The 27,682-nt window shown below is 46.9% G+C and overlaps 1 protein-coding gene across 1 annotated transcript in view; it reads left to right on the top strand.

Annotated features, from left to right (window-relative positions):
- Positions 1-27,682, top strand: part of GRIK5 (glutamate ionotropic receptor kainate type subunit 5) — a 396,169-nt gene that overhangs the window by 338,473 nt on the left and 30,014 nt on the right. The window contains exons 15-16 of the mRNA XM_086929097.1: positions 8,306-8,471; positions 26,451-26,676. Coding sequence (XP_086785223.1) covers positions 8,306-8,471; positions 26,451-26,676 — 392 coding nt within the window. The remainder of the gene's footprint in view (positions 1-8,305; positions 8,472-26,450; positions 26,677-27,682) is intronic.

The following is a 27,682-nucleotide window of genomic DNA, read 5'->3' as shown; positions in this document are numbered from 1 at the left end:
GGCATGGGATTGAAGTTCTCCTGGGCCATGGGATTGAAGTTCTTCTGGGGCATGGGATTGAAGTTCTCATGGGATGTGGGATTGAAGTTCTCATGGGATGTGGGATTGAAGTTCTCCTGGATCATGGGATTGAAGTTCTCCTGGGTCATGGATTTGAAGTTCTCCTGGGTCATGGTATTGAGGTTCTCCTGGGGCAAGGGGTTGAAGTTCTCCTGGGGCATGAGATTGAGGTTCTCATGGGGAATAGGATTGAAGTTCTCCTGGGGCATGGGATTGAAGTTCTCCTGGGGCATGGGATTGCAGTTCTCCTGGGGCATGAGATTGAAGTTCTCCTGGGGCATGGGATTGAGGTTCTCCTGGGGCATGGGATTGAAGTTCTCCTGGGGCCTTGAGCTGAAGTTTTCCCCAGGATATGGAACTGAAGCTTCCCTAAGGTGTGGAATTAAACATCCCATAAATTATAACACTGAATTTCCCTGAAGGTGTTCAATATTTTGGTGGACAGCATTCCTTATTAGAAGGCATCTGAATAGCTTTTCATTTATTACCTTAGCCGAAATCCCCCAGTCACCTCCAGTTGTTTTTATTGTATCAAGAACACCTGTGTTTTATGTTGGGCTTTTAAAAAAAACGTGACAACAAAATTAGAGAGCTGTGGTCTCTAGTTTCATGTGACTGGCCTTTCTGCACTGTGGTGTAGGATGGAAGATGATCATTCTGGTAAAAGGCTCTTTGGACCTGTTGGAGATGTGTGCGGTGATCGGTACGGCAGGTAGGCACAGGTGGCCTCCACCATTTCGGTGGGAAAGGACACCCGCCAACTCTGCTAGCCAGGAAGGAGACACCATGACTTTACCCTACAGCGGAGATCGACATCAGTCCTTCTGGCTCCTCACCTTTACTAAAGGATGCCCGCTCAGAACTCCTTTGAATAGCGAGGTCTGGGTCATGGTCTCCAGCTGAAGCTCACCCGTCAACCCGTCAGTCGCTACCACCCCATTGCAGCTTTGAACTATTGAATTTAACAAAAGTCCTTGGTGAGGATATTTGTGTTTTAATTCTCACACATTCTCACATCACAATGTGCACATAGGGTACCCTTCTGGGCTATTTAGACCAACAGGATGATAACAGGTGCAAAAACTGGCTTGCGTCAAAAATATGTGAATGGCATGTCTTTGCACCAATTATGACCTTGGTTGTGATCAATGGGAAAAAAGTATGTTTATTATGCTTCCCTTTTGCTTGTGTCACTACTATTTTGCGCTCTGGTTTGCACATGTAGTTACCATCTTATGCAAGCTAGCAGGGAGGCCCCATCAAGCTAGCAGTTATGTACTGTCAGCCTCAGGTTAGTGCGGGTTCACTAGCTCCAAGCTAGCGGGAGGTACTGTCAGCCTCAAGCTAGCGATATATGATGAACTGCAAGCTTGTGGACAGGTGCCGTCAGCTGCAAGCTAGCAGGGAGGTACAATCAGCTGGAAGCTAGCAGAGAGGTACCATCAGCTGCAAGCTAGCAGGGAGGTACCATCAGCTGGCAGCTAGCAGAGAGGTACCATCAGCTGCAAGCTAGCAGGGAGGTACCATCAGCTGCAAGCTAGCAGGGAGGTACCATCAGCTGGCAGCTAGCAGAGAGGTACCATCAGCTGCAAGCTAGCAGAGAGGTACCATCAGCTGGCAGCTAGCAGAGAGGTACCATCAGCTGCAAGCTAGCAGAGAGGTACCATCAGCTGCAAGCTAGCAGGGAGGTCGCATTAGTTCCAAGCTAGCAAGCTACCATCAGCTTCAAGCTAGTAGAGTTCCGATCACCTGCAAACTAGCAGGGAGGTACTGTCACCCTCAAGCTTGCGGGGTACCATTAACTGCAAGGTAACAGGGAGATACTGTCAGCCTCAATCTAGCAAGGTACTATTAGCTGCAAGTTAGCGGTAGTGTCATCTGCAAGCTACCAGGGAGGTACCACACGCTGCAAGCAATAGGGCTACAATCATCTCCAAGCTAATGAGGAAATGCCATCAGCTGCAAATTAGGGGTGAGCTACCATCAGAAACAGGCTAGTGGGAAGGTACCATCAACTGCAAGCTAGCAGGGAGCTACCATCAGGTGCAAGCTAGCAGGGAGGTACCATCAGGTGCAAGTTAGCAGGGAGCTACCATCAGGTGCAAGCTAGCAGGGAGGTACTATCAGAAGAAAGGTAGTGGATGGTACCATCAACTACAAACTAGTAGGGAGGTACGATTAGCTGCAAGGTAGCAGGGAGGTACATTCAGGTGTAAGCTAGTGGCAGCTGCCTGACAACCATCAGTCGGACCATACTGGAAGCAGGACTAAAACGGGTGCAAAGGTTATAGCCACGTGTTTCAACACTTTATTACAAGTGAAAGACCTTCTTTGACTTTTGCGGTGAAGTTGAGATCAGAGAGGCGAAGGATTCCAAAAATTACCCTTTGCTTGATGATGTGTCAGTGTACCCTCACACAAACGGCCATGGAGAGGTGAGAGGCGCACGTTGATGTCACCCAAGAATGGTGGGTTGACGCACACATCCAATGTCTGGAAAGGGGGTACTGTCGCTGATGCCAACTGTACATCGCGCCCACCAACACTCCTGGGCGAAGGTTTCCCATGACTGATGGGATAGGACAAATGGGCTGAATGCACCGTTTTACAAGATGGTTGATGGATGGATGTTGCCTGTTGTTAGAAGTTGTGATCTATGTCTTTAGGGAGCATGTAAGCAATCCTGGGGCGATCTCAGAAGGTCAGATTTTTCTGTTGAGCAACAATTCATCCCTGAGATGACATCAACCGCAGCCTTGATTGACGCAAAGGCGGAGTGCCACAGTGTTATTTACAGTTTACTAACAAGTGACATATATAACCAAACACTTAAATTTAACCTTGGCCTGCATCCAGAGGCTGGGATAAAAGTCACCATAATGTGCGCAAAACTCTCTTTTGTTACACACATGTATGACAGCACCCAGGAATTGAAAGGTGATGAAAACTCACGGTTGATCAAAAAAAAAAAAGAACTAGAAGATCATGAAACTCAAGCACAGAAGTACTGGCCAGGCCATGGTTTACAGACCCCTCTGCGCTTCCAGCAGTGATAAACTGCTCTTCTTAACAAGAAGAAGTTACACCTTTAGTAAAAAATTAAAAATAAACACTCAAGTAGTGGCTCGCCCAGTGCTCCACCTAACTCTGCCAGTTGTTTTCATTTTACTAACTTTAATGTCATCTCTGTGGCAAAGAATGAGTGTATGATTGAAGGATCCGATTCTTGATCATTGTCAGGATTTCCAACATTTATTTGATCCCTGGAGGAGAGTTCATCTGGTCTGGGGACAGACAGATCGACTCCAGCTGCACCCAGAGCAGTCTTCATCAGACCGGTCGCACGAGTGGCTGGTACCAAGAGGTCCTCATGGCATCACACGGCTGAATGCTGATGGGTTCATCTGTTTTTCAGCGAGTTTCTCAGTCGCGACCCTACAGGCTGTTTATTTGGCCTCAGTCTATTGTGCCCGGGCCTTGCCTGAATTTGCCTCATATGGCTATAAACTTTCGGTTACAGCGCACAGCGGATCAGATACGTGAACGGCCATTGTGGCAACTTGGCCTTTGGCTTTCCCAAATATTGAGGAGGCCCGGCGTTCACCGGTGGTAGAATGCGGAGTTGACCTGTATGCACGAAGAGTAGACTGAAGAACTGATTTGAGTTCAAGCTTCTCCAGCGCAGCGCTGAAGGGTTCCTCCCACCCCAAACCCTGCCCGCGTGGTCGCGAGGGATGAGTCCCCATAGGATTGGGGTCTCGCCGTGCAGCCCCCTTGTGGGACCGACTCCGTCTAACCCAGAATTATCTGGGGCTGAGGATACAGTGCATCTTCTCAAATCTATTAATATTCAACCACCAAATCCCAGGCGCGGGGTTACTTAGTATGGAAAGGAGTTGAAAAGGCAGTCGAGGGAAGAGCAGGGAGCCTGGGGGGGGGGGGGGGCAGATGTGAGCTGGATGAGAAGGAATTATGAATGAATCAGGCCTTTCATTCTCAGCAACACCGTTCATGAAACAATAGCGGTTCACCAGGGGACTGCTGCCTTTCGTGAGCAGGCCGACCCCTATTTAAGGGGTTTCAAATCCCATACTCCCCGCAGGCGGAAGGTTCCCACTGCGCAGCAAGTCGAACAGAAACAAGTCCCTAGACAGGGCACGGCCTTCCAGTGATGTGTCCAGCCAGCAGTGAGGGAAAGAGGCTCACACTCAAGGCTGTGAGGCAGGGACGAGTGCTTAGAAGTCTGGGAGACTAAAGCGCTGGGCACCACGCTGCCTCTTCTGTGAGCTATAGACTTAAAAGCTATTTTATGTGATAGCAGTCATGTCCTTAACAGAACAAGGGTCTCACTCTCACGTCATCACCATATTAGCAGACTTCTACATTTTCTTTCCGATAATATTAGCATGATAAGCGCTCTGCTGGGTCAGCGTGAAATAAAGGCTTCCCTGAGAGCCTCAGCAGGGAGGCTGTGATGCAGCAGCTCTTGCAAAGGGATTGGCTAATAGCCATCAACAATAATATGAAATCTTTTGGCCTGGAACAGTGAAGCAATATTTTCTGTGCCTAAACCTTTTGGGGCAGATTTACAAGCCCCTTGCGCCACCAGTACGTCACTTTTTGTGACGTACTGGAGGCGCATTTCACTTCTCCATATTTACAAGGGGAGGCGTAGCGCGGCACAACGAGGAGAAATGTTTTGATTTCTCCTCGTTTTTTCCTCTTTCAATGCGTGCTGCATTCTAAATCACACATTGAAAAAGGAAAATGCCTGTCGTGATTGTTTTTGTGCATGAAGGTGACCCTTCCTGCACAAAAACCATCTCCCCATGACACAGGCACCCTTGCACCAGAGTGCAGTTATAGCCGTATGCGGACCGTTCAGGCAAGGCCCGGGCACAGCACAGTGCAAGGGCGCTTGTGACAGTGCACAGCTGCAGTTTGTGCACCAGCGCAGGGGGAAGCACATTGATGCGACATTGTAAAGATGCTGCATTCCTGTGCTTCAGAAGTGCTGCAGCGTTCCGCAGCCAAAGGGCTTGCTGTGCCGCGCTGCGGCACCTCCTTGTAGATCTGCCCCTTGATTTTTGTCACATTAGAGCATGCTGGGACATGGGTATTCTGAAAGGTGCAGGCCGGTGTTAATTTCTGAAGAGTGTGAGCTCTGAGATTTTCTGCAACTGCTCCTGACCACACAGCCCCTTGTGGAAAACATTGATGTGTCCCCTGTGGGCCACCGTCCACAAGTGCCAAGGCAGGCTGGGACTGTGCCCATCAGAGGCTTTAGCCACCGGTGCCAGGGCTCAGCCTTTCTGTTGAACCCAAAACTGATCACCAACCACAGCTCTTTAGTACTTTATCCACAGGGTAGTGAAGCCGAACACTCCAAGACTCACTCAGGGAGGTGGCGTGGAGGTAGTAGCTCAGAACTGACCACACCGCATAAAACACGAGTAATTAGCTGACCGTCCAGTCAATGATTTGTCTTTGGAATGGAACTTCCAATCACACAGAATGCAATACTGCGCATTAATGGTTCACAAAGCTACAAGTTACAGTGGTTATTAACCGGTTGTTTTTGGGAGGAGGTTACGCTACTCCACTGGGACAACCTCTATGTGTTCTCATTGCGTCACTATCCCCCCCTCAGGTAGGATCTGTGTTTCCGTTCGTCATGCACATGAGGCTACATTAAGGGCCTGATTACGATCTTGGCGGACAGGGTTTCTCCGACACAAATGTGACGTATATCCAGTCCGTCAGATTACAATTCCATTATATCCCATGGATCTTGCAATACGGTGGATGAAATGTCCGCCACATGCAATACGGTGGATGGAATGTCCGCCACGTGCAATACAGTGGATGGAATGTCCGCCACGTCAATACGGTGGATGGAATGTCCGTCACATGCAATACGGTGGATGGAATGTCCGCCACGTGCAATACGGTGGATGGAATGTCCGCCACGTGCAATACGGTGGATGGAATGTCCGCCACGTGCAATACGGTGGATGGAATGTCCGCCACATGGAATGTCCGCCACGTGCAATACGGTGGATGGAATGTCCGCCACATGCAATACGGTGGATGGAATGTCTGCCACGTGCAATTCGGTGGATGGAATGTCCGCCATGTGCAATACGGTGGATGGAATGTCCGCCACGTGCAATACTGTGGATGGAATGTCCGCCATGTGCAATACAGTGGATGGAATGTTGCCACGTTTGTAAGCGAGTATCCCATCTGCCAAGATCGTAATCAGGCCCTAAATCGATTAACTGGCGACCAGTGCGGTCTGTTTCGAGTCAACAACCCTGCCTCTCTTGGTTTGTTTTTGATCCCCTGTCTATGCTGCCTTGCAGCACAAAACACCTTTTGCATTGTCCACTCAGCTCCGATCCAGGTCTTGTCTGTGATGATGGGTGTCTTCTGTGGATCTGTGCTGCTTGTGGGGTGTGCGCTGCACAACCCTGGTGTTCAAAGAGCTGAGGTCTCGCTCCATCCCAGCCAACAGGTATGTGCTGAGCATCTGCACTGCTACACAAATACCAGGTGAGCGGAGGCAGCACCAGTCATACAGTCAGTCAATAGGTTCTGGTGCTTGTGTCTCAGTGGGTCTTGCGACGTACTCACAGCCGACACAAACCCACTACGCGAACACCTAGGCGCCCACCACACGGGTGTACTTAGTTTGTGATGTTGGCCTCTCCATCTGGGCAAATCTCCTCTGGCACTTTTGCTTGGGTTTTGTGAAGCCTTTGGCCCAGTCTTGTAGCACCTTACAGGTTTGAGGCGCTTGCAAGAGGAGAACTTGAGTGGTCTTACGTTGCTATGTATCATCCCTCCATGGGGGTATGCAGGCTTGTCAAACGGCAGCAGCACCTCGGAGGTCCCTGGAAGCCTCCCTCGCACGGCCTTACAAATCGTTCCATGGTGCCCAGCAGATATTTTCAGCTCATCCGACCTGAGATACTTCATGGATCCTCACTTCTTCTGAGCAGCATCTTTATCCTGCAAGGACGCCTTCATTATCTCTCCTGAACATCTGGTCCTCTCTTCTCTTCAACGTAGAGCCATCGCAGCCTCTCCTGGCCTTTTGCCTATTCCACTTGGACTGGTCCAGCCAGACCTTTGTTCCAAAGTGTAAGCAGGAGTCTCCTTCCAGGATGAACCCAAAAAAGGGTGCAGAGGCAACATAGGTTGCTCCACTTAACTACCTGTTTACCTATGGGGTTATCCGTTCCAGAGAACACCGGGCCAGGAAAGGGTACAATGGGTAGGATGAATCACAGCCATTTCATGGGACCCCAAGTCTCCTCCCCGTGAACAGTCCTCAGTCCAACCCATTTTAAAGGGTCTCTGGAAGGTCTGAGGAGCTCTGAAGTTCACATCTATTGTCTGGACCTTTAAAACCCTTCAACTTAGGTACCACAAAAATGTAGCAAATACAAAACAGATCTGAGTGTGCCTATGCCATCTGTGTCACGCACACTCTATACTCGCGTCTTCTACATACCTTAAAGGATACACACATGCAGCATTCATGTCCCACATGTATGGGGGAAGGATGTCTTTGTAGGGGACTGGCAGGAAACTTAAAAAACAAGTGAGAGGCCACTCTCCTGCTTAGGTGGCAGGCAAAAAGTTCTGTCAATCCACAAGGATCATTTAGCTTCCCCCGCCGTCAGTCCTGTAGAGTGCGATGAGCGGCGCTTGGAAAGGAGGTTGCACATGGCAAGCTCCTCTGACCACAGAGCCCCACTATGGGTCTCAATCTCTGGCCCAAAAGTTACTCCCTAAAAGTTTGCCTGCTCTGAGTTTTCCAAACTCATCTGCATTTAAATTCTGCATTACCCTTGTTCAGCAGTTATTATTCAATTTCCTTCAGGGTTCTTGTGTGCATTCCTTGTGTCATCAAGTGTCACCTTTTATTTCATCTCCTATATCCTTATGGCATCCTTGTAACCCTCAGGCTCACCAGTATTGACTTTCTGGGTCATCTGTACCTCCTGTATTTCTTGACTGTCTCCTCCATGTCCCCTTCTAGTTTTCATGTGTCCTCTGGGTTCCCCTTTATATATTCTGAATCCTCCAGACCTTCCTGTATTTATTCTCTATGCCCCCCATGATCACCTGTGGTTTTTTTGTATTGTCTCCTAAAATCCTGGCATTTATTCTGTGTGTCCCCAGGTTCATGGTTTTTCATATTATAGGTTAATTCTTTTTATTTTATTTCTTCTAGGTGGGCCTTCACACTTATCATCATCTCCTCATACACTGCCAACCTAGCCGCCTTCCTGACAGTGCAGCGAATGGAGGTGCCCATCGAATCGGCCGACGACCTGGCCGACCAAACCAACATCGAGTATGGCACAATCCAGGGGGGTTCCACCATGACCTTCTTCCAGGTGAAACAACTGTGGGCACTGGGGTCTGTTTGTGTGGTTATGGAACAGAACATGATTATCACGCGCGTGCAGCCGTTAGCAATCGCTAAATGTGCTCTTTGGGTAGGATCCCCCCCCCCCCCATACTTGCTCTCAGCATTCAGCGCAATTTCCTTAGCGCAAAATGACCCCTTTTTTTTATTTTGGATGCCAGGATGCATTTTGCAATAAGAAATAGCTCTAAATGCAGTAGACCGTGAATAGCGAGGGTGAGCGGCCGCTCACACTTGGTAATGTCATATCGCAGAAGGATTTATCCCCCGGCTCCCAATTACTCAGCATTATGTGGGCAGGAGTAATTGTATAATTATCGATAATTCCACGTAAAAAGGTAATACAGTATTACCAATATTACTGTGAGTACTCAGCGTAATTGAAATTACGCCCCGGCGTAGTTCTGATCTCTCAAACCGTGTTAGTCTGATCAGTACTCACTTGTGTCCATTTCATTGTGCAAGTCTTCTTTGTTCCTGTCCCAATGTGTGAGTGTCGGGGTTGTTGAACTCACTGTTGTTGATTTACCCACCCCTGTGCAGTGTGTGTTGCCCATGTCTGCCTGGGATGTTCTTGGTCCATTTTTCCCTTTGATCATCATGCATCAGGTGTTCTGACTACCTGAGGCAGTGGTACTCAGGTGTGTACATGGCTCAGGGGCAGTGTAATACCTGAGATGGTAATGTTATGTCACATGGTTTAATGTCACACAGTGTTTGTCTATCACATGGCTTCATGGCACTGTGAGGTGATCTGGAGTGTAGATGTTTGTCTAGTGGTTCTGAGGTTACAGAGTGGTTCAGTGGGGTGTGAGGCTTTAGTGCGTCCCCCCAGTATCTGTGTGATTGCACTCAGTCCGTCTGTGTATTAAATTTGACCATGGATCTGTTGCTGTGTCCCAGTAAAAATGTGTGTACCCTTTAAGCATGGGCGGAAAATCCGTTTCGCTCGCGGATTTTGCGGATTTTCGGTAAATTCGCAATCCGCGAGATTCGCGAATCTCCCGCAAAATCCGCAAATCCGCAAGCAGCGGATTTTGCTCGCACTGTTCGCGTGAGTTCGCGGCTTCCCAGTACAACTTCGCGCCCCGCGAATAAGCGCTAAATTGCAGAAATACGATCTTAGCAAAACTGAAACTACTTACCAGGTTCAAAAGTTCAGGCTCATCATTAGTAGCCATTTCCTGTAGTACTTCCTGAGGGGCCCCTCCAGAGTTCAGTTGCCTACTTGCAACTATTATGTGACCCTGCTCTGAACCTCAGAATAGTTACACATATGCCACAAAGGTCCTGAATTACAGCTAAGGGAGACAAGCAGGAGCCAGGCTGGAAGTTCAAATCCATTAATCAGCCCCTAATTCATTATTGTCAGTTGGGGCAGGGCAGGTGTTGTAACTAATTTTGCAACAATGAAAGCACTTAGCAAGTGCAAAAGATCACTAATCAGGAAGCACTAAGGAAGCAGGTGCCAGCTAAAAAAATATTCTGTGACACATTAATCAGCCCCAAATTAATTCAGGTCACTTGAGGCAGGGAAGGTGTGCTTTGCTTTGCCACAATAATGTACACTGACTGGACAACCAGAGGGTGCTGTGATGAAACAGAGGGTGGCATGGGTGGGCCAGAGGGTGGCATGAGTAGTCAGAGAGTGGCAGTGGTGACAGAGAGTGGCAGTGATGAAGAAGAGTGTCCCAAACAGGCTGGACACGTAGAAACAACAAGTTCACAAAACTTGCGACCCGACAGGTAAGTTCGCGTTTGCGAAATTGTACAAAACCCTCGCGAACTGGCAGAAACCCGCGCAAACACACAAAAAAAAAAGCCGAAAATTCACGAGAATTCGCGGATTTTGCGAATTGCGAGTTCGCAAATCCGCAAAATTCGCGAATGCAAGATTCGCAAAATTCGCCCATGCTTAGTACCCTTCTGTGCTGGTGTGTACTTGTCATAGTATGCATACAGTCAGCTATGTCCTTATGCCCGTCCTAGTCCCCATGCAAGGATCTTCCTGTTGCGATGGACGTGGTTGTTGGTCTCTGTCTTTGCCCCAGCACTTCTCTACTGGAAGTGGTTTTACGACCTGATTTCTGTTTATTAAATTCCCATCCGGAGCCTCAGTCCTTGTGTCAGACATCTCTCCTGTTCCCAGAGAGGGGTCCTTGTACTCTCTGCTCTGTTGCCTTGGGTCAGACCTCTCTCCTGTTCCTGGAGAGGGGTCCTTGTACTCTCTGCTCTGTTGCCTTGTGTCAGACCTCTCTCCTGTTTTAAGAGTGTGGTCCCTGTGGCCTCTGTCCTCTGTCCTTGGGTCAGACCTCTCTCCTGTTCCTGGAGAGGGGTCCTTGTACTCTCTGCTCTGTTGCCTTGGGTCAGACCTCTCTCCTGTTCCCGGAGAGGGGTCCTTGTACTCTCTGCTCTGTTGCCTTGGGTCAGACCTCTCTCCTGTTCCAAGAGTGTGGTCCCTGTGTCCTCTGTCCTCTGTCCTTGGGTCAGACCTCTCTCCTGTTCCTGGAGAGGGGTCCTTGTACTCTCTGCTCTGTTGCCTTGGGTCAGACCTCTCTCCTGTTCCAAGAGTGTGGTCCCTGTGTCCTCTGTCCTTGTGTCAGACCTCTCTCCTGCTCCAAGAGTGTGGTCCCTGTGTCGTCTGTCCTCTGTCCTTGGGTCAGACCTCTCTCCTGTTCCAAGAGTGTGGTCCCTGTGGCCTCTGTCCTCTGGCCTTGGGTCAGACCTCTTTCCTGCTCCAAGAGTGTGGTCCCTGTGGCCTCTGTCCTCTGTCCTTGGGTCAGACGTCTCTCCTGTCCAAGAGTGTGGTCCCTGTGTCCTCTGTCCTTGGGTCAGACCTCTCTCCTGTTCCTGGATAGCGGTCCTTGTACTCTCTGCTTTGTTGCCTTGGGTCAGACCTCTCTCCTGCTCCAAGAGTGTGGTCCCTGTGGCCTCTGTCCTCTGTCCTTGTGTCAGATCTCTCTCCTGTTCCTGGGGCAGTGACAGCGTTTTAACAGTTATATTCCAGATGCAGATTATTGTTTTACCTCTCAAAAGGGATAATGTTCCGAGCTGCATCTTGACTCTCCGAAGGTAGTGAGGATGCACGAGGTGGGTGTGGACTCTCCGGAGGTAGTGAGGATGCACGAGGTGGGTGTGGACTCTCTGAAGGTAGTGAGGATGCACGAGGTGGGTGTGGACTCTCCGGAGGTAGTGAGGATGCACGAGGTGGGTGTGGACTCTCTGAAGGTAGTGAGGATGCACAAGGTGGGTGTGGACTCTCCGGAGGTAGTGAGGATGCACGAGGTGGGTGTGGACTCTCTGAAGGTAGTGAGGATGCACGAGGTGGGTGTGGACTCTCCGAAGGTAGTGAGGATGCACGAGGTGGGTGTGGACTCTCTGAAGGTAGTGAGGATGCACGAGGTGGGTGTGTACTCTCCGAAGGTAGTGAGGATGCACGATGTGGGTTAGAGACTAAGATACAGTGTGATCCAACCAAATAACAATAGATGAAGAACAATGCCAAGCCACAGTAATAGTTTAGAAAACATAAATAAAGGTGCTTATTTACTCTACAGGTTAGTGAATCAATCAAAAAGATGGTCCAAAATGCAAACAAGAATGTCTGAGTGTCGCATGGATTCTGTCTTGAAACAGAACTGGGCTTTGGGATAACAAGACGTCAGGATGTAGGGACTATGTCTCTCTACGTTAATAAAACCCATGGGCCCAAATCTGACCATCTCACAGATTCTTACCTGAGCTCCTAATCTTCCCGGGGTTGCAGGTGATTTGGGAATCTAGAATATGATCCACTAGTCCCCAACGGAACCATGGAACCAGATCCTCACCTTTTGTTTCTCAACCAGGCATGTCCACAATAAACAAAAGAAAAAAACAAGGAGAGTTTACAATATTTATTGAAACCATCATAGTCTATTATGAAGCAGTTATGCTGTGATTAGAGGACATATACAACTAAGCAAAGTAATCAGCATTACTAGCAAACTGTATACAATAAACAACCCCACTGTGGCAAATGATATAACAGTCTAAGTCTACCCTCACTATGTGAGCTTAGGCATATATCCATGAGCTCTGGAAATAGCACCGTACCCCATACCTGGCATTTGTAGTCTTATGGTCCGCATCAAAGGTGTAAACCCTGTTTACTCAAGGCCGGTGCTCCTGTTCCAAGACAGGTCCCCGCCGCTGGAATTGTCCTCTCTGTGTTTCAAAGGGCAAGTCAGAGTTTATGTGATAAGAACTCCTGTGTTAGAAAACAGCAGCTGTGCTACCAATCTATTTCTATAACGTTAGGAGATGTTGCTGACCAGACACAAGGAAAAGAGTACACCATGTTGTTCCACCTTGTACGGAATGTTTAGACTGAATCCTGAGAAGAAGAATTGAACAACAATAGCATGTGCAGCATATATCTAAAATAATATCATGGCAAAAAAACAAATGTGTTATGTGTGAACATGCAAAGCAATGGCAGCCTAAAATGTGTAACATGCAAAACTAAGGGAGAACCAAAGTGGGTCCAAAAGGGAACTTAAAACATGAGTTACAATTTCAAATGACAAAAAACACAAAATGTTAGAAATAAAACAAAAAGATAAGGAACTACCAAGTTGAAAGGATTCTCACAAGAGAAGAAATCACTGTTAGAGAAAAAAAGCACAAAAATAAATGCATCTAAGGAACCCCAGAGAAAGCAAGGAAACAGGTTGGGCACCTGAATGGATCCAGTATTGTGCTTTTACATTACAATGGACAATTAACTCAAAAGCCTATGTGAACAGAGTTAAGGACACCAGTGATGGAGGGGGGAAAAGAAGCTAGCCACCTTCCAGACAGCTGACGAAGGACTGTACCTGTGCTCTTGAGGGAAGCAAGAGAAGCTGGGAGCACACAATAATATCCAGAGCAGGAGAGATCATTCAAGGAAACAAAGGTTTTATGGACAGGTGTGGGAGGGGTCCTTTCAGGAGCAGTGCTGCACACCCGGAGAGCCATTCCAATAGAGACTTCAGAAAATGCTGGAAACCCACAGCACTTTCCTGCTCATCCAAATATACCACCTACGCTCTGCATGATCTTACAAGCTTTTCTTTTTTTTTTAACTCTCAAAGATTCTTTAATCGTAGTCACAATCCATTCATCAAGACATTTCCGCTTTTGGCTACAGTTAATTCTTACATGCTTTTCATCCTTTCGTTTTACCACCACAGATGCCACCCTGCATCCCTCCTTTTACCGCAAAGAACAGTGCAGCAGCCTTAGGGCAGCGTGAGCACTGTACATAAATAATAAATGGACACAATGAATACAAAAAAGGTTTCTAGCACTTGAGCATCGATCTGTGTCAGCCAGGCCTGGAAGGGACTATTTCAGCCTTGACTGGTAACAACAACGTGTAGTGGAAGGATTTGCGTGCATCGCCTTCTGACAATAGAGCAAGAAGAGGGAAATTCAAGCATTGGACTGCCGCAACCAAGCATGGTATTATTCAAGCATTGAACTGCCGCAACCAAGCATGGTATTATTCAAGCATTGGACTGCCGTAACCAAGCATGGTATCATTCAGGCATTGAACTGGGTAACCAAGCATGGTATCATTCAAGCATTGAACTGCCATAACCAAGCATGGTATTATTCAAGCATTGGACTGCCGCAACCAAGCATGGTATTATTCAAGCATTGAACTGCCGCAACCAAGCATGGTATTATTCAAGCATTGGACTGCCGTAACCAAGCATGGTATCATTCAGGCATTGAACTGGGTAACCAAGCATGGTATCATTCAAGCATTGAACTGCCGTAACCAAGCATGGTATTATTCAAGCATTGGACTTCCGTAACCAAGCATGGTATTATTCAAGCATTGGACTGCCGTAACCAAGCATGGTATCATTCAAGCATTGGACTGCTGCAACCAAGCATGGTATTATTCAAGCATTGGACTGCCGTAACCAAGCATGGTATTATTCAAACATTGAACTGCCGCAACCAAGCATGGTATTATTCAAGCATTGGACTGCCGTAACCAAGCATGGTATTATTCAAGCATTGAACTGCCGTAACCAAGCATGGTATTATTCAAGCATTGGACTGCCGTAACCAAGCATGTTATCATTCAAGCATTGAACTGCCGTAACCAAGCATGGTATTATTCAAGCATTGGACTGCCGTAACCAAGCATGTTATCATTCAAGCATTGAACTGCCGCAACCAAGCATGGTATTATTCAAGCATTGGACTGCTGCACCAAATAATAGTAGAGGGTACTTCAAGCATCAACCTGTGACAATAAAGCTTAGTAACAATAAACCACAGTGCAAAACTCTTCGAGCATTGAACTGTTACAATAAAACATAACCGGATTCTTCGCGCATTGAACTGCAGCCACCTAGCATGGCAGAGGGTTCTTCAAGCACTGAGCTGTAACAATTAAACATAACACAGGATTCTTCAAGCATAGACCTGTGACAATGAAGCTCTTCGAGTATTGAACTGTGACAAAAAAACATAACGCTGGATTCTTCGAGCAATGAACTGCTGCCACCAATCATGGCAGAGGGTTCTTCAAGCACTGAACTGCCGCAACCAAGCATGGTATCATTCAAGCATTGGGCTGCTGTAACAATTAATAGTTGAGGGTTCTTCAAGCACTGAGCTGTGACAATAAAGCATAGTGCAGGGTTCTTCAAGCACCGATCTTTGACAGTAAAGCAAAGTAACAATAAACCATAGTACGAGACTCTTCGAGCATTGAACTGTGACAATAAAACATAACAGGATTCCTCGAGCATTGAACTGCTGAAACCAAGCATGGCAGAGGGTTCTTCAAGCACTGAGCTGTGACAATAAAAGATAACACAGGATTCTTCAAGCATGGACCTGTGACAATAAAGCTTAGTTACAATAAACCATAGTGCGAAACTCTTCAAGCATTGAACTGCCGCAACCAAGCATGGTATCATTCAAGCATTGAACTGCCCCAACCAAGCATGGCATTATTCAAGCATTGGGCTGCTGTAACAATTAATAGTTGAGGGTTCTTCAAGCACTGAGCTGTGACAATAAAGCGTAGTGCAGGGTTCTTCAAGCATTGACCTTTGAAAGTGAAGCAAAGTAACAATAAACCATAGTATGAGACTCTTCGAGCATTGAACTGTGACAATAAAACATATCACAGGATTCTTTGAGCACTGAACTGCTGAAACCAAGCAGGTTAGAGAGTTCTTCAAGCAGCGAACTGCGACAATAACGCTTAGTAACAATAAACCATAGTACGAGACTCTTCGAGCATTGAACTGTGACAATAAAACATATCACAGGATTCTTTGAGCACTGAACTGCTGAAACCAAGCATGTTAGAGAGTTCTTCAAGCAGCGAACTGCGACAATAACGCTTAGTAACAATAAACCATAGTACGAGACTCTTCGAGCATTGAACTATGACAATAAAACATAACAGGATTCTTCGAGCATTGAACTGCTGCCACCAAGCATGGCAGAGGGTTCTTCAAGCACCGAGCTTTGACAATTAAACATAACACAGGATTCTTCAAGCATGGACCTGTGACATAAAAGCATAGTAACAACAAACCATAGTAAGAAACTCTTCGAGCATTGAACTGTGACAACAAAGTACGACATGATATTATTCAAGCAATGAACTGCCGTAACCAAGCATGGTATTATTCAAGCATTGGACTGCTGCAACAAATAATAATAGAGGGTTCTTCTAGCATCAACCTGTGACAATAAAGCATCGTAACAATAAACCATAGTACAGGACTCTTCGAGCAATGAACTGTGACAATAAAACATAACACAGGATTCTTCGAGCAATGAACTGCTGAAACCAAGCATGGCAGAGGGTTTTTCAAGCACTGAGCTGTGACAATAAAACATAACACAGGATTCTTCAAGCAGGGACCTGTGACAATAAAGCTTAGTAACAATAAACCATAGTGTGAAACTCTTCAAGCATTGAACTGCCGCAACCAAGCATGGTATCATTCAAGCATTGGGCTTCTGTAACAATTAATAGTTGAGGGTTCTTCAAGCACTGAGCTATGAAAATAAAGCATAATGCAGGGTACTTCAAGCATTGACCTTTGACAGTAAAGCAAAGTATCAATAAACCATAGTACGAGACTCTTCGTGCATTGAACTGTGACAATAAAACATAACAGGATTCCTCGAGCATTGAACTGCTGCCACCAAGCATGTCAGAGGGTTCTTCAAGCTTCGAGCTGCGACAATAAAAGAGTAACACAGGATTCTTCAAGCATGGAACTGTGACAATAACGCTTACTAACAATAAACCATAGTACAAGACTCTTCGAGAATTGAACTGTGACAATAAAACATAATACGGGATTCTTAGAGCATTGAATTGTTGAAACCAAGCATCTCAGAGGGTTCTTCAAGCACCGAGCTGTGACAATAAAAGAAAACACAGCATTCTTCAGGCATGGACCTGTGACAATAAAGCATAGTGCAGGGTTCTTCAAGCACTGATCTTAGACAGTAGAGCAAAGTAACAATAAACCATAGTACGAGACTCTTCCAGCATTGAACTGTAACAATAAAACATAACAGGATTCTTTGAGCATTGAACTGCTGAAACAAAGACTGTCAGAGGGTACTTCAAGCACTGAGCTGTGACAATAAAACATAACACAGGGTTCTTCAAGCATGGAACTGTGACAATAAAGCATATTGCAGGGTTATTCAAACATCGACCTTTGACAGTAAAGCAAACCATAGGACGAGACTCTTCAAGCATTGAACTGTTACAATAAAACATAATAGAGGATTCTTCAAGCATTGAACTGTGACAATAAAACATAACAGGATTCTTCGAGCATTGAACTGCTGAAACCAAGCATGTCAGAGGGTTCTTCAAACACAGAGATGTGACAATAAAACATAACACGGGATTCTTCAAGCATGGACCTGTGACAATAAAGCAAAGTTACAATAAACCATAGTGCAAGACTCTTCGAGCATTGAACTGTGACAATAAAAGATAACACAGGATTCTTCGAGCATTGAACTGCTGCCACCAAGCATGGCAGAGGGTACTTCAAGCACTGAGCTGTTACAATAAAGCATAGTGCAGGGTTCCTCAAGCATTGACCGTTGACAGTCAAGCAAAGTAACAATAAACCACAGTACGAGACTATTCGAGCATTGAACTGTGACAATAAAACATAACAGGATTCTTCGAGCATTGAACTGCTGAAACCAAGCATGTCAGAGGGTTCTTCAAACACAGAGATGTGACAATAAAACATAACACGGGATTCTTCAAGCATGGACCTGTGACAATAAAGCAAAGTTACAATAAACCATAGTGCAAAACTCTTCGAGCATTGAACTGTGACAATAAAAGATAACACAGGATTCTTCGAGCATTGAACTGCTGCCACCAAGCATGGCAGAGGGTACTTCAAGCACTGAGCTGTTACAATAAAGCATAGTGCAGGGTTCCTCAAGCATTGACCGTTGACAGTCAAGCAAAGTAACAATAAACCATAGTACGAGACTATTCGAGCATTGAACTGTGACAATAAAACATAACAGGATTCCTTGAGCATTGAACGGCTGCCACCAAGCATGGCAGAGGGTTCTTCAAGCACCGAGCTGCGACAATAAAAGAGTAACACAGGATTCTTCAAGCATGGACCTGTGACAATAAAGCATAGTGCAGGGTTCTTCAAGCAACGATCTTTGACAGTAAAGCAAACTAACAATAAACCATAGTACGAGACTCTTCGAGCATTGAACTGTTACAATAAAACATAATAGAGGATTCTTCAAGCATGGACCTATGACAATAATGCTTAGTAACAATAAACCATAGTACGAGACTCTTCGAGCATTGAACTGTGACAATAAAACATAACAGGATTCTTCGAGCATTGAACGGCTGCCACCAAGCATGGCAGAGGGTTCTTCAAGCACCGAGCTGTGACAATAAAAGATAAGACAGGATTCTTCAAGCATGGAACTGGGACAATAACGCTTACTAGCAATAAACCATAGTACGAGACTCTTCGAGCATTGAACTGTAACAATAAAACATAACACAGGATTCTTCGAGCATTGAACTGCTGAAACCAAGCATGTCAGAGGGTTATTCAAACACAGAGCTGTGACAATAAAAGACAAAACGATTCAGAAAAGGGGGTGGTGAAGAACAGAGTGTCTGAATTAAGCAGACCACTCTTACCCAGTCCAAAGATCAGGGCTTGATCCATCACCGTTATTTATCTCACTGCACCATACCAGCTCAGAACCTGGCTATATGCAAATCAGTCTGTCCCTGGCCCAGTGCATCATGGGAACAGGGCAGACTAAACTACCAAGCCAATTTTTCACCAGAAAGGAGACAAGCTACCGGGGACCGGTTTCTGGCATTTCAGCCGTCTTCGGCCCGGCTTGCTTGAATCCTGATGGTGCAGTGAGAAAGGGACTCATGTCTGAGTATACCCTGCCACACCTATAGTGGCCAAAAACGATTCAGAAAAGGGGGTGGTGATGAACAGAGTGTCTGAATTAAGCAGACCACTCTTACCCAGTCCAAAGATCAGGGCTTGATCCATCACCGTTATTTATCTCACTGCACCATCCCAGCTCAGAACCTGGCTATATGCAAATCAGTCTGCCCCTGGCCCAGTGCATCATGGGAACAGGGCAGACTAAACTACCAAGCCAATTCTTCACCAGAAAGGAGACAAGCTACCGGGGACCGGTTTCTGGCATTTCAGCCGTCTTCGGCCCGGCTTGCTTGAATCCTGATGGTGCAGTGAGAAAGGGACTCATGTCTGAGTATACCCTGCCACACCTATAGTGGCCAAAAACGATTCAGAAAAGGGGGTGGTGATGAACAGAGTGTCTGAATTAAGCAGACCACTCTTACCCAGTCCAAAGATCAGGGCTTGATCCATCACTGTTATTTATCTCACTGCACCATCCCAGCTCAGAACCTGGCTATATGCAAATCAGTCTGTACCTGGCCCAGTGCATCATGGGAACAGGGCAGACTAAACTACCAAGCCAATTCTTCACCAGAAAGGAGACAAGCTAACGGGGACCGGTTTCTGGCATTTCAGCCGTCTTCGGCCCGGCTTGCTTGAATCCTGATGGTGCAGTGAGAAAGGGACTCATGTCTGAGTATACCCTGCCACACCTATAGTGGCCAAAAACGATTCAGAAAAGGGGGTGGTGATGAACAGAGTGTCTGAATTAAGCAGACCACTCTTACCCAGTCCAAAGATCAGGGCTTGATCCATCACCGTTATTTATCTCACTGCACCATCCCAGCTCAGAACCTGGCTATATGCAAATCAGTCTGTCCCTGGCCCAGTGCATCATGGGAACAGGGCAGACTAAACTACCAAGCCAATTCTTCACCAGAAAGGAGACAAGCTACCGGGGACCGGTTTCTGGCATTTCAGCCGTCTTCGGCCCGGCTTGCTTGAATCCTGATGGTGCAGTGAGAAAGGGACTCATGTCTGAGTATACCCTGCCACACCTATAGTGGCCAAAAACGATTCAGAAAAGGGGGTGGTGATGAACAGAGTGTCTGAATTAAGCAGACCACTCTTACCCAGTCCAAAGATCAGGGCTTGATCCATCACCGTTATTTATCTCACTGCACCATCCCAGCTCAGAACCTGGCTATATGCAAATCAGTCTGTCCCTGGCCCAGTGCATCATGGGAACAGGGCAGACTAAACTACCAAGCCAATTCTTCACCAGAAAGGAGACAAGCTACCGGGGACCGGTTTCTGGCATTTCAGCCGTCTTCGGCCCGGCTTGCTTGAATCCTGATGGTGCAGTGAGAAAGGGACTCATGTCTGAGTATACACTGCCGCACCTATAGTGGCCAAAAACGATTCAGAAAAGGGGGTGGTGATGAACAGAGTGTCTGAATTAAGCAGACCACTCTTACCCAGTCCAAAGATCAGGGCTTGATCCATCACCGTTATTTATCTCACTGCACCATCCCAGCTCAGAACCTGGCTATATGCAAATCAGTCTGGCCCTGGCCCAGTGCATCATGGGAACAGGGCAGACTAAACTACCAAGCCAATTCTTCACCAGAAAGGAGACAAGCTACCGGAGACCGGTTTCTGGCATTTCAGCCGTCTTCGGCCCGGCTTGCTTGAATCCTGATGGTGCAGTGAGAAAGGGACTCATGTCTGAGTATACCCTGCCACACCTATAGTGGCCAAAAACGATTCAGAAAAGGGGGTGGTGATGAACAGAGTGTCTGAATTAAGCAGACCACTCTTACCCAGTCCAAAGATCAGGGCTTGATCCATCACCGTTATTTATCTCACTGCACCATCCCAGCTCAGAACCTGGCTATATGCAAATCAGTCTGTCCCTGGCCCAGTGCATCATGGGAACAGGGCAGACTAAACTACCAAGCCAATTCTTCACCAGAAAGGAGACAAGCTACCGGGGACCGGTTTCTGGCATTTCAGCCGTCTTCGGCCCGGCTTGCTTGAATCCTGATGGTGCAGTGAGAAAGGGACTCATGTCTGAGTATACCCTGCCACACCTATAGTGGCCAAAAACGATTCAGAAAAGGGGGTGGTGATGAACAGCGTGTCTGAATTAAGCAGACCACTCTTACCCAGTCCAAAGATCAGGGCTTGATCCATCACCGTTATTTATCTCACTGCACCATCCCAGCTCAGAACCTGGCTATATGCAAATCAGTCTGTCCCTGGCCCAGTGCATCATGGGAACAGGGCAGACTAAACTACCAAGCCAATTCTTCACCAGAAAGGAGACAAGCTACCGGGGACCGGTTTCTGGCATTTCAGCCGTCTTCGGCCCGGCTTGCTTGAATCCTGATGGTGCAGTGAGAAAGGGACTCATGTCTGAGTATACCCTGCCACACCTATAGTGGCCAAAAACGATTCAGAAAAGGGGCTGGTGATGAACAGAGTGTCTGAATTAAGCAGACCACTCTTACCCAGTCCAAAGATCAGGGCTTGATCCATCACCGTTATTTATCTCACTGCACCATCCCAGCTCAGAACCTGGCTATATGCAAATCAGTCTGTCCCTGGCCCAGTGCATCATGGGAACAGGGCAGACTAAACTACCAAGCCAATTCTTCACCAGAAAGGAGACAAGCTACCGGGGACCGGTTTCTGGCATTTCAGCCATCTTCGGCCCGGCTTGCTTGAATCCTGATGGTGCAGTGAGAAAGGGACTCATGTCTGAGTATACCCTGCCACACCTATAGTGGCCAAAAACGATTCAGAAAAGGGGGTGGTGATGAACAGAGTGTCTGAATTAAGCAGACCACTCTTACCCAGTCCAAAGATCAGGGCTTGATCCATCACCGTTATTTATCTCACTGCACCATCCCAGCTCAGAACCTGGCTATATGCAAATCAGTCTGTCCCTGGCCCAGTGCATCATGAACTACCAAGCCAATTCTTCACCAGAAAGGAGACAAGCTACCGGGGACCGGTTTCTGGCATTTCAGCCGTCTTCGGCCCGGCTTGCTTGAATCCTGATGGTGCAGTGAGAAAGGGACTCATGTCTGAGTATACCCTGCCACACCTATAGTGGCCAAAAACGATTCAGAAAAGGGGGTGGTGATGAACAGAGTGTCTGAATTAAGCAGACCACTCTTACCCAGTCCAAAGATCAGGGCTTGATCCATCACCGTTATTTATCTCACTGCACCATCCCAGCTCAGAACCTGGCTATATGCAAATCAGTCTGTCCCTGGCCCAGTGCATCATGGGAACAGGGCAGACTAAACTACTAAGCCAATTCTTCACCAGAAAGGAGACAAGCTACCGGGGACCGGTTTCTGGCATTTCAGCCGTCTTCGGCCCGGCTTGCTTGAATCCTGATGGTGCAGTGAGAAAGGGACTCATGTCTGAGTATACCCTGCCACACCTATAGTGGTCCCCGGGAGCTTGTTTCCTTCCCAGTGTAAGAATTGGCTTTTGTAGTTTGGTTTGCCCTGTTCCCATCATGCACTGGGACTGGAACAGACTAATTTGCATACAGCCAGGTTCTGAAACTGGGATGGTGCAGTGAGCTAAAAAACGGTGTTGGATCTAGCCCTGATCTCTTGACTGGGTGAGAGCTTTCTGCTTAATTCAGAGACTCTGTCCCTCACCACCCCTTGTTGTAAATATTTTTGTCCACCCTAAGCATGGAAGGGTATTCTCAGATGTGAGACCCTTGCTCATTGCACCATCAGGATTCAAGCAAACCGGGCCGAAGACGGCTGTAATGCCAGAAACCGGTCCCCGGGAGCTTGTTTCCTTCCCAGTGTAAGAATTGGCTTTTGTAGTTTGGTTTGCCCTGTTCCCATCATGCACTGGGACAGGAACAGACTAATTTGCATACAGCCAGGTTCTGAAACTGGGATGGTGCAGTGAGCTAAAAAACGGTGTTGGATCTAGCCCTGATCTCTTGACTGGGTGAGAGCTTTCCGCTTAATTCAGAGACTCTGTCCCTCACCACCCCTTGTTGTAAATATTTTTGTCCACCCTAAGCGTGGAAGGGTATTCTCAGATGTGAGACCCTTGCTCATTGCACCATCAGGATTCAAGCAAACCGGGCCGAAGACGGCTGTAATGCCAGAAACCGGTCCCCGGGAGCTTGTTTCCTTCCCAGTGTAAGAATTGGCTTTTGTAGTTTGGTTTGCCCTGTTCCCATCATGCACTGGGACAGGAACAGACCAATTTGCATACAGCCAGGTTCTGAAACTGGGATGGTGCAGTGAGCTAAAAAACGGTGTTGGATCTAGCCCTGATCTCTTGACTGGGTGAGAGCTTTCTGCTTAATTCAGAGACTCTGTCCCTCACCACCCCTTGTTGTAAATATTTTTGTCCACCCTAAGCGTGGAAGGGTATTCTCAGATGTGAGACCCTTGCTCATTGCACCATCAGGATTCAAGCAAACCGGGCCGAAGACGGCTGTAATGCCAGAAACCGGTCCCCGGGAGCTTGTTTCCTTCCCAGTGTAAGAATTGGCTTTTGGAGTTTGGTTTGCCCTGTTCCTATCATGCACTGGGACAGGAACAGACTAATTTGCATACAGCCAGGTTCTGAAACTGGGATGGTGCAGTGAGCTAAAAAACGGTGTTGGATCTAGCCCTGATCTCTTGACTGGGTGAGAGCTTTCTGCTTAATTCAGAGACTCTGTCCCTCACCACCCCTTGTTGTAAATAAAAGACAAAACAGCATTCTTCAAGCATGGAACTGTGACAATAAAGCATAGTGCAGGGTTATTCAAACATTGACCTTTGACAGTAAAGCAAAGTAACAATAAACCATAGTACGAGACTCTTCGAGCATTGAACTGTAACAATAAAACATGACACAGGATTCTTCAAGCAGGGACCTGTGACAATAAAGCATAGTAACAATAAACCATAGTGTGAAACTCTTCAAGCATTGAACTGCTGCAACCAAGCATGGTATCATTCAAGCATTGGGCTTCTGTAACAATTAATAGTTGAGGGTTCTTCAAGCACTGAGCTGTGACAATAAAGCATATTGAAGGGTTCTTCAAGCATTGACCTTTGACAGTAAAGCAAAGTAACAATAAACCATAGTACGAGACTCTTCGAGCATTGAGCTGTGACAATAAAAGATAACACAGGATTCTTCAAGCATTGAACTGTGACAATAACGCTTAGTAGCAGTAAACCATAGTACGAGATTCTTTGAGCATTGAACTGTGGCAAAAAAACATAACCCAGGATTCTTTGAGCATTGACCTCTGACAATAAACCATAGTGCGAAACTCTTCGAGCTTTGAAGTGCTGCAACCAAGCATGGCAGAGGGTTCTTCAAGCAATGAAGCTCAGCACCGGGTACATCAAGAATTGAACTGCTGCAACAAAGCACAGATGGGGATTCTTCAAGTGTCAACAAAGCATGGTAGAGGGTTTTTTCAGGCATTCACATGCTGTACCAAATCTTGGTAGGGATTCATTAGGCGTTCGCCAAGGAATGATATGGCTGTCTTAAATCCTCAATCTGCTATTACACAGCATGATGGAGGCTTCCTTGAGCATCTACATGTATCAAAAACATGGTTGAGGGTTTTTGCGCATCAACTTGTGACTAGGCCAGGTGAAATTCCTGCTATGCTGTCATAATCTTTTCGGAATACGACACGTTTGTGATACACGTTTTATTCAAAATGTCTCTTCATGGCAAATGTTAGCACTAGAACAATGCCCTCTACCAGAATGTGAACGGCTGTGTTCATTATAGTTGTATCCTGGGCACACATACAGATTAGAACAAGTTGATACGAGAGTTGCTGTAAACATATGAACAGAGTTCCTGAGTTGTACTGTATATTCCTTTATTGTGGTAAAAACGCAACCAGCCAACACGTGTTTCGGCAGGGAAAAGTAGTCCTACGACTTCTTCAGGGCTGGGAATGATACAAATATTGGTATAAACACATAGAATAGGGTAACTGTAGCTGGAGAGCGAACACTCTCTATGTGACATAGGTGAAGGCCACCTAAAGCACGTGGAAACCCAATGGTACAAGTCCAAAACAAGGTGAGTTGACACCAAGGTGATGTGAGTGTGCATGTGAGAATATTGAGAAATAACGTTGGTGATATCAAGTGAGAACCTGATGGCGGTGTTCATGTCACTTGTGTTTTTGCTCTATTTGTTAGTCCAAAATGGACGAAAGGATGCATTTTGTGCTCAAATATTGCACCAAATGCCATACTGAGTGAATCCATTGTTACGTCGAAAAATCACCAAAAGTGAATTAGGTGGACAATTTATTGATCACTCCAGGTCAGAAATCAATAAATACTTCCCCCCTGCACTGACACAGTTACCACACCATGTTTTTGTCCGAGGAACAATAAAGACCCTACATCCTAATTACGACTCTGCTGCTTTCGCAAGTGTAAAGCGACTGTGCACCTACTTATTACCATTTGTACAGGTGCTTAAAGTAGTGTGTCCAGTTTCCTCCCATCTCCTGACTTGAGCCAGGGTTAACCTAACAAAAGTAGGTTGGGTAGATGCACGCATTGAGCACAGCTTCCACTCAAGTCGTAGTCCTGTTTTGAGGGCAAACGCGAGTTTGTCATTGCCGCCAGATTACCCGCCGGGCTGAGCTAAGGGTAAAGAGTTATAATGACCTGTTCTTGGGTGAATGTTGCTGGATTGCTTGGCAGATATTTTAGGGGTGCTGATTGTCAATGAGGAGGAGGCATAAAGAGGGACAGGTGAAAGTGGGAGCTGGAATTTGAAGTCCCTAATCACCCTTATTATAGGATGCGCTGCATGTTCATATCTAGACTTCTAGCTGCACATGAGTGCTGGAGCACTAGACTTTTTTTCATCATTTCTCATTTGGCCATCCATGCCTGGGTTGCACCAAGATCGGATGGGAAATCACTCCCATGATCCAAACAGAGGCTTCCATTTCAGAGATGCAAAGCGTGTTAATAGGGTCACATCTGGTCGTGATCTCAGGTATGCGTAGGGTTGATCACTCGCCGTACATGCAATCCTTTTTCTGGATGGACCTTTGCTCTCTGAGTGAGGATATCTCTAAACACTCAGATTCTCTGACCTGTGTGTGGTGACTCCCTCAAGATCTGAAAATATGTTTGCTTTCTGGCTGGGTCTAGAAATCCTGGGGGATTCCCTGATGTTGGGGTCCACGGAGAGCATACTGGTTGCATTGTAGGCAGATGAAAACACAGGGAGCTGCAACAGATAGACGGCTTTACCTGTTCTGAAAATAGTTCTGCCTCAGCCTTTCCAACTTTACGGACAGGGATCTGGTGAGATTCCGCTGATATCCTACATGTCCATACCTAAGTGTTCTTCGTGTTTGAGTGTTGTATTGTCCAATGCAGATTTTGTTCATCATTTGAACCTTTGCGTTTCTCACGTCTCAGAACTCGCGATACCAGACTTACCAGCGGATGTGGAATTACATGCACTCAAAGCAGCCCAGTGTCTTTGTGAAGAGCACGGAGGAGGGCATCGCACGAGTCCTCAACTCTAAGTACGCCTTCCTGCTAGAGTCCACCATGAACGAGTACCACCGGCGGCTCAACTGTAACCTCACGCAGATCGGAGGACTCCTGGACACCAAGGGCTATGGTATCGGCATGCCGCTCGGTGAGTATCACCTAGACCTGTAGAAGGGGGACCACTGTTGGGGCCTAGGGATACATAGAACCCATAAATACAAGTGTCACAGGTTAAGGGGGCAGACCTATAGGCGATCCTATGCACATGGGTGGCATAAAAGGAAGGGGGGGAGACCCAAGTGTGGGCACAATGGTTCCTGGAAAGGGGATTGACACTAAGACAACTAAAAACATGAGAGTCTGATGAAAGCAGAGGGTGTGATGCTCAGGTAATGTGGGCAAATTAGATATGGATTCAAGGACTGGGGGAGAGACATGGAGGTGAACTTCAGGAGGGGTGGAAGATGTCATAAATGAGCCATATTCGGGAGACAATTTGAAAAGTAGTGCACATGTGTTCCAGGAAGGGAGAAATACAATCAGAATGCTGGAGAAAGATGAGGAGAGACCATAGGGAAGGGGAAGAGGCCCTCAGGAAGTTTGTGACTCTGGAGATGTGGAAGGGCCAGAAGGTGTGGCATTATGGGGCACTGGCCAAGAGGAAAGACTGCGTAATTTTTTGTAATACTGAGAGCTGTCGAGAGAGCCCTTATGCTGGAGGCATAACCCAGAGGAAGGGAAGAATACCCTGAGAATGGTAGAGACACCCACGAAGTGGGAAGTATGGAGTGAAGGGACCCCTCTGTAGAGAAGCAAGGGGAGAATTTTGCAGGAAAGGGAGTGGTGCCACTGTGTTGTCACATTCACTTGAAGCAAATGAGACAGAGGCGAGGAGGTAGTTGGGAGTGGTTTCCAGAAAACCTCTGATATGGGTGGAAGTATCCGCTGTCTTCATTTCCCAACAGGATTCGGGGAAAGATATCCACATGGTGGGCACACAAGACTGTGGGAAGTAGAAGCAACATCTGTGGGTGAAGGACAGAGAAATGATGAGATACTTGGGTTGTTGCATGAACACCAGGAAAGAGACAAACATGTGAACCACCTGTTGGAAAAAAAACAAGAGTGGGATGAATTGACGGCAGGGAAACTAA

The sequence above is a fragment of the Lissotriton vulgaris genome, chromosome 7, assembly GCF_964263255.1.
Source record: "Lissotriton vulgaris chromosome 7, aLisVul1.2, whole genome shotgun sequence".
Taxonomy (NCBI): Eukaryota; Metazoa; Chordata; class Amphibia; order Caudata; family Salamandridae; genus Lissotriton; species Lissotriton vulgaris.
This window is presented reverse-complemented; position numbering and strand designations above follow the sequence as displayed.